This window comes from Fragaria vesca, linkage group LG6 (genome assembly GCF_000184155.1).
Source record: "Fragaria vesca subsp. vesca linkage group LG6, FraVesHawaii_1.0, whole genome shotgun sequence".
NCBI lineage: Eukaryota > Viridiplantae > Streptophyta > Magnoliopsida > Rosales > Rosaceae > Fragaria > Fragaria vesca.
The window spans coordinates 14805642-14813739 of record NC_020496.1 but is presented as its reverse complement, the minus strand read 5'-3'; the positions used below and the strand labels follow the sequence as shown (position 1 = coordinate 14813739).

The following is an 8098-nucleotide window of genomic DNA, read 5'->3' as shown; positions in this document are numbered from 1 at the left end:
TCTTCTTCTTCTTCTTCAACCCTAAATCTCTTGCAACTTTAGGAATTCACATCACATCTTCGATAGCAATTTCTTCTTAGTTTAATTTGATAATTATATCTTTGTTTCTTCTTGTTTCATGAAGCCACTCTCCAGGTCAAGGGAATTAGACCTATTAAAAGTTATTTTCTCTGGAATATTCACTTCCTTCTCAAGTTCTCAAACTTTAAGACTTTGGGTCTAAATACCTTCTTCTCATATTTGCTCTCTCAATATATAACAATGGTTTCAAATTTCATTACTTACATTCTTCTCGCCTATGGATTTTGTAGAAGTGAAAAAAGAAAACAAGTGATCGATGGAATTTGACAAATCAAAAGAAATAATATCTCATGAGCATAAGGTTTTGTTGATTTGTCAAATAATTTATGAACCATGATTGTAGAATTTATGTAATGTGTTATTTCATGTTTCATAGCTTTTACTAATCTAATGGTTTCATACTTGAACAATAGATCAGAAGTGAAGGAGGAAGGAAAAAATAATAATTACAACCATACGTGTATTGTATTAGGAAGAAGAAGAAGAAGAAGAAGAACTGAAGAAGGGAGAGTTGGACAGTGTTAATTTGTCATTAAAGGTAATTATGATATTTCATCACCTCATATGGTCATTCTTCAACTATTTTAAAAATCATGGTTATAAATCAATTTGAAAGCCAAAAAATGGTTATTCTTCAAAATTTCTTAAAAAAAGAAACCGAACTAAACCTTGTGGTAATGGTTCCAATGAAATTGCCAAATGGATAATGATATAGTTGCACCAAACTAAATATTAAAGTACAAAAAAAACCCTCACATACTAAAATTCTATACAAATAATGACTTGAGCTGCATGAAATCGGGTGCAGGTACGTGGAAACAAAACGTTTGAAAACGCGCGTTCTTTTTCGTTTGAAAAATCTTTAAAAATGAGTACATTTTCAAAGCACTATATATATGATACATACAATCTTTTTCAGATAATGACCTATTTATTTATTCTTAGAGAAGTAAAATCCACACTTTTCAAATTGTAATATACGTTCCATATTTCTTTTTTTGGTAATTTAGCTTTGTTGTTAATGATTTGAATTTTGTCTTTTTATGAAAATGATGATTAAAAATAAAAAATGAGTGTGTAAATTATAATTTAAGAAGCGTAAATTTCATTTTTCTATTCTTGTGATGTGATTTTCTTGATAGATCTATTTTTTGATCACATTTTCTAATCTTAACCGTACAAGAATACAATCTCCGTAAATTTTCAGTCGGTCAAGGCACTAGGCAACCCCCAAAAATACTGTCCGATATTTCGTCGGAAGAGATAGAATGGCAGATACTCGGATGATATGAATAAAGCACAGGGGGCCAAAGGCAAGGGATTGATTGTTAATGGGTTATTTTATGTGTTTGCTTACTCGGAATTAGCTGGCTACTAGCGACTCTTCAAGCCGCCACTCCGGTACTTCCCTTTCCTTATTTCCCACCATCTAACTTTCATCATTCTCAATTCACCTCTTATATATATACATGATCCCAATGTATATCTCTCACCCGCTTAAATGGCCACCATAACTGAATCCACTGCTCTCTTTTCTCCTTCGTATCTCCTCCCGGCGATCACGTCAAGGCCGGGGGCTGTTTCCCTCTCCCTCCGCCACAGACCGGGTTTCCGGGGATTGAAGGTTCAATCGCCTCTGTATTCCTCCCTTGCTCCAAAAGTCTCGCGTCTTCCATCAACGCCCACCATTGTCTCTCAAGCGCACGACACCACCGCTCTTGACAGTAAGTTTTTACTTGTGCTCTACTTTTACTACTTTGTTTCTTTTGGTCTATGCTAGTTTAGAATACAGTTGGCAGTTGAATATGTGGTTAACTTGTTATTTCACATCAAGTTTGAAGTTGCTTCCTAAATGCCTACAGGTCTTAGTTTGAATTTACTCAACGGTTGATAGTAGGAGATGTTAGGATTTACTTATATTGGCTTGTTAAAACCATCCTCAAATGTATCACCCTTATTTCTGACCATAAAAAGGAGCAAGCCTTATCAAATATATTGTCTTGTTCATAGCTTCATCAAAGGTTAAATTCATTGAACAATTTTTATGCTCGATGCTAAAAGCATTTCTTAAGAAATGCACCCCTGATTTTGCTGGAAAGCGTTTATAATTCCTATTCCTTGAGGCACGACATAAGCGCACAATTTGAAAGAACTACAGCCCAACTTCAAACTCTCCTTTTGATATCCCGGCTTCTAAAGAGCTGATGATCATCTATTAAATATTGAAATTTCTCTAAGTCTTCTATGTCTATCGTCAGCAAACCTTCAACTCTGCCTTCAGACCAGAGACTTGGTATTTTCTTTTTCTTTTTTCATAGTAAATGTTCTTTTGATCAATGACTAGCCTAGAAAGTTGCCATTAAATGGAGCATACAGAATTGCTTTCCTCACTTGTTTTTCTTTCTTTTTCAGTTTACTGTCCGTCAACCATATTGTCTGGCAGTAATTAACTGTGGCGCAAAGATCTTCAGATTTTGACATTTTTCAAGCACATATTCCCAACATATTTATGCTTGTAACATGAGCCAAACCCCACAAGAAACTAGCAAGCTAGATAACTTAATATTATTATGTATGAAAATTACTGTCCAACAATAATAATGCACCAAAAGATTCTGTCTCACACTAATACCTCAGACGGTAAATTGGCCGTGCAGGAATAAAGAAAATTCCTTGTCAAATGAGAACTTTGTTTTTGCTAGAGCTGACATCGTTAATTTTCCTAGAAGTTTTTATTAAAAGGCGCCAACAACTGTAAACTGATTTTTTTCAGTTAGGGATCTGTTAAACAGATCGACTTTGGGCCTGCCTGGTTTAGGCTCAAGAGTTTTATTTTTGTAGCTTTGTTTGGGAAAAATCTGGGCATCTGTTGTCCTCTTTTACTTCAGTATGTGTTTGGAAGGCCTCTTTGGGACTTTCTTGTTGTATTAGTGTCTTGATTAATATAAGTTGTTGTTCTACTGCCAAAGAAAAAAAACAGTTGGACTTTGTTTTAACTTGCTAAAGAAATTAACTTAGACACCTGCATTGTTCGCTTCCACAATTGTCCGTATTGGATATATTTCCGTTTGGAGAGGTGAGAATTATATGTAGTATGCACGAATTTAAGTACCTGCCTGAATTCCATGGACCAGGACATATTCAATTTAGAGCTTTTTATGACAGAGTGTTAGTCTGTCACTTTGTCTATGTCTGATGTCAAAAGCAAATAAATTTCCATCACATGTCCCAATAGGCTGAGCGGGAACGACATGGACATGTTGAAGCCTTAATGACCAACATGAGTCCATAAACATGGTTAGGCAGGCCTGCTTTGGGCCAACCTAATGTTGAACTGACCTTGTATTTCCTTTTCTTCTTCTTTTTTGGGCAAAGACACTGAGCTTTTATAAAATGATATTTTGGAATTTTCAGGCAGGGGGAAGCTCTCGGAATGAGAAACTATTTTTGTTCTTTTTTCTCTGTGTTAGTTTTATCATAGTCAACTAGAATGAACCGAAAGTTAGTTAGACCAGAAAGTTATGGCATCTTTTTCTTGGTGCTGTTGTCCCACCTATAGATTTCTTGTCAATGTAATGAATAAGCACATTTAACCTCTCCATATGGTATTGATTGAGAGCTCCATTCATTTGCCATTAAGTCTGAATAGTGGACATATTAGTACATCTGATACGTTTGTAATCTTCCAATATTTTGCAAATTCATCTACATTTCTGCCGACATGGGTGTTGTTGGCACAGGTGTATACTCTTTTTGTATGCATTTTTGATAATTGGTCACTGTATGAGGTTACTTTTTGAACTGATGGAGTAATAGTTATAGTTATTCTGAAACATATTCTTGTGAAATTGTGTTTCAACAGTCGTCTAATTGTTTGGTTTAAACGATGATAAAATTTACAGCATTGTTTTCCTTTGTGTTAATGACATATAGCAGTGATTTTTTTCTTGTTCAATTTAGTTAAAATGTGTTTACACCTTTCCTTTATAAATGTAGTTCCCACAGTTACCGAAGCAACATGGCAATCACTAGTCCTCAAAGCCGATGGCCCTGTCCTGGTTGAGTTTTGGGCTCCTTGGTGCGGGCCATGCCGCATGATCCATCCAGTTGTGGGTGAACTAGCACAGGAGTATGCTGGGAAACTTAACTGCTTTAGGTTAAGCACAGACAATAGTCCTTCAATTGCAACTCAATATGGAATTCGGAGCGTCCCAACCCTGATGATTTTCAACAAGGGTGAGAAACAGGACACGGTAATTGGTGCAGTACCTAAAACCATATTGACTGCAAGCATTGAGAAACATCTGTAAAGTTGTGTATGCAAAGCCTTGCAAAATTTATGTACTTATAAATGAGTATTCTTCACATGTTCTCTGTTGTGTGGTTATTATTAATATTATTATTTGTTTTGAGAAGGCTCTGTTGTTTGGTTATAAATGCATTATGAAGTTTCTTGTATCTTGTCTTCTATTCTATATGACACTCATATCATCTTCAATAATATAGCCTTGATGAGAATTTCTTGGCCCTGGAAGATTTTGTTTAGATGGTCAACTTGTGCAACTTGAATTCTGTTCTACTTAAGACCCTGTGAGGACCCAGACCTGGGTCTTTCCCAAGGATTGAAATGTCTACGATATTTCCGATATATTCTTCGATATCTCCTTTTTTTAATTAACAGATAATTTTTGTAGTAAATATCTTATCTTTCACCATACAGAGGATCACCGTAAATATCTGATCTTATATTAAGATATGCTCTTCTTCTCTATTCAATCTGGATATTCAGTTGAATTAATTTGTTGCTTCATTAGTATATTATAGATTGTACTAATTAATTGGTATGCAGTAGCTGAAACACCAGTTTAGTTATATGATATTTCAGAAAGTCAGCCTGTGTCGGCTTAATCATGCCGATGAAGATCAACTCACATTCTCTTAATGCAACCTTAGTTTGTGTTTGCATGATCACATATTTAATTTGTAACTTGTAAGCAGCTAGCTGGAAATGGAAGCTTGAAATGCTCAAGGGACCATTTTCAATAACTTACTAGGGTTTAGAGTTTAGGAGCATTTACGTACATAAGAAGGAATTATCATTAGAAAGTGAAGTAGAACTGTAGGAAGTAGAAGTGGCCACTCGAATTGCAAAGAGGCATTAGAAAAGACTGAAATGTGATTATGTTCAATATGAGACGAAGCAGCAGCCACTTGATCGAGTTGGTTGGATAATATTGTATCACCCAAGAGGCATTGGCAGAAGAGGCCACCACCGATTGACTGTAAGCTAGCCAGCCACAAGACTTGGGGTTTTGATATTGAATTCTTTCGTTTTCTGTTTGTCCCTTTGGTTCTTGTTTTCATCTTATCAGGAACATTCACACCAAGTCATCCAAAAACCTTAATTGAAACTAATTTAACGTCAATTTTAGAGTCGAGCTCAGTTCATTAATCAAACGACGTTACTCCGTCCGTCAAACTAGGGGAATGAGTACCTAAATTACAATGCAAGGCACAAAAAAGGAAGTTGCAAAGCAACCCAAACCTAATCTAATCTACACAAGCAGACAAGCAGAATAAACTATGCTACCAGCAATTGCCTAATGTAATCACGTGTATTCAATAACCAAATAATTGTTGAATGTAATCGTATTATTAATTAGACTAAAGATGCAGCAAAAAAGGAGCTGAAACAAAAAAAAAAATAAAAAAAAAAAACCAAAGAAAACATCTCAAGCAATACTTAGTCCCAAAATAAAAAGTACAATCAGTGTTTGACACTTTATATGTCTAAGACGTCATTGTAAGTTTCGAGAAGTCAAACAGTAATTTAGTTACCCTGCAACTTATTCTCTTCACGATATAAGCTAATCAGGTTCAAAATGATCATCTCAGTACTCTTTCTCTCTATGTTGAATTTGAATCTCTCAATAATAATTCTACCATATATATTACTCCGGAGTCTACCAAAAAAAGGAAGGGAGTGAGTCGTTTTCAGACTTTGTATTCCATCGTTTCAGACTTTCAGCTAGCTAGTTAGCACTCTGAATTATATAATGGAGTATGGCGAAGGGTTTCTAGAAGCTTAATTATATTCAAGTTATGAACAAATAACAAGCGGACACTACTAGTATTTTATGAAATGCATAATTAATTAATCGTTTGCTATATACTAAAGTAATATAATTTCTCATGAGTTTGATTGCAAGGAAGAGAAATGTAAGAGGTCAATTTGATCCACATAGGAATGTGAAGTGGTGGTGAGTTTCAGAAGGATGATAGGTACAGAGAATATGTCCCAATGTATAGAGATGGCTTTGATTGAAGATGCAAGTTGATGCGTGCGTTTAGATGGATAACGTAAAATAGAGACCGACTCGATCAAGACCCAGTTTTAGTTTATGTGTATGTTGCAAGTTACAGCTGCAGTGCTCCGGCCTTAAATCATAAACTAGTCTGCATTATTTGTTTGTCGGATCATACTCTTAACTGCTTAACTTCTTCGAAATTGACATGCGTTTGATCTACGCTACAGTGTATATATCAATCGGGAGGCTGGGATCGGGCGACTCGTGGTTTACGCCAGAATCTTATGGGCTCAATGGAGTGATTTCTAGGCCATAACCGAGTCTGTTAGATGTGACTTCTGTTAAGAAGGCTGCTAATGAGTTGACTAGGCCTAACGCCAAGGGAAAAGACATGTAATCTTGTGGTCTACTAACCGAGCGAATACAAGGTACACTTACATTATTAATGTGCAAGTCTTCAAATCGTCCGCATGCGAAGATCCAGTGAAGACTAGAGACTCTAAAATTTATTATTTTTGTTTTCATTTTTAATCCGATCAAATTAAGCGCTCATAATAAAAGTACTTTTTATTCGACCTCAGGTTCTCACCTCATGTGTTTTGGGTTTTAATTTTGTGAACGGTATTAAAATACATGCATGATAATACGACATGGATGACCGGATCAAAATATTACATATTAGTTGCTCGATTCACTTACACCTTATTACGTAGAAGAATTTTCAACCTACAAGGTATATACACCGTTTGTATCTAGTATTTGTTACAGAAATTAATTAGCAAGTTTATTTTATCTTGTTGTTGCACGTCCTTTCGTAACCAATGAAGGCAACAGTCATAGTGGTTGATGCCTCCGCATATTGCAACATGTCTTTTGGTTTTTTTTTTGTTGATTGTCCACCTTTTTGGACTCTAGTTTCCGTTAAAAGATTATTTTTTTATTTTATTTTATTTTTTGTAAATTTAGCTTACAAAATAAGAATATTCTATATAATCTATTTTTAACTTATCAAATTCTCCTACCATAAGCTAAATCTTTAGATAAATGAATAGTATTTTGGTCTAAGAAGCATTCCCACCGTAAAGTAAATCCTTAGGTAAAGCCATTTCTTTTTAATTTATCATTTATTTGTTTAATTCAATAAGTAATCATGAAAAAGCTTTTATATGAATACATTCTATATGGGGCACATATGAAAGATCTCGTTGAGATCGTCATGATGGTATAAAATTTTGTTAGTAACGAATTTTTAAATTAGATGTTAGTGTAAATTAGAAGAACAAAATCTAAAGTTGAATAAAATAATACTTAATTTTAGCCTACCAACTCCATAAGTTAAATTTGGCTTACAAAATAGCTTAAGCTAAATTTTTTACTTTGAAAATTGTAATTTGGCTTATGATGAGAGTAATTATAGGCTAAATTTGAGTACTTAAGCCTATGGTGAAAGATGGTCTAGGGTGATTATTTGAGTATTCGTACAGTCAATCGAGTAGTGAATGTAAATGAGGGTCACTTATGACCTTTTAGTTTGATCTTATAAAATCGTATTAATGAATGAGTTATTTCGCGGGAGTAACATCTCTTTCTCTAAAAAGAAAAAAAAAAGTAAAATTATTTTTAGTAAAATTTGACTTAAGAAATGACCGAGTAAAGATGCTCCTTTTTATTAATTCTCAATTATTATTTCTATTTAGAAAATAATATGA

General features: G+C 34.5%; 1 protein-coding gene across 1 annotated transcript; it reads left to right on the top strand.

The window, feature by feature from the left end:
• Positions 1 to 1328: 1328 nt before the first annotated feature.
• Positions 1329 to 4613, top strand: LOC101293900 (thioredoxin M-type, chloroplastic-like). Its single transcript, XM_004303101.1, has 2 exons — positions 1329 to 1805; positions 4078 to 4613. Exons 1-2 carry the CDS (start codon positions 1583 to 1585, stop codon positions 4389 to 4391), a joined length of 537 nt encoding a protein of 178 aa, XP_004303149.1. The 5' UTR covers positions 1329 to 1582; the 3' UTR covers positions 4392 to 4613.
• Positions 4614 to 8098: the final 3485 nt, after the last annotated feature.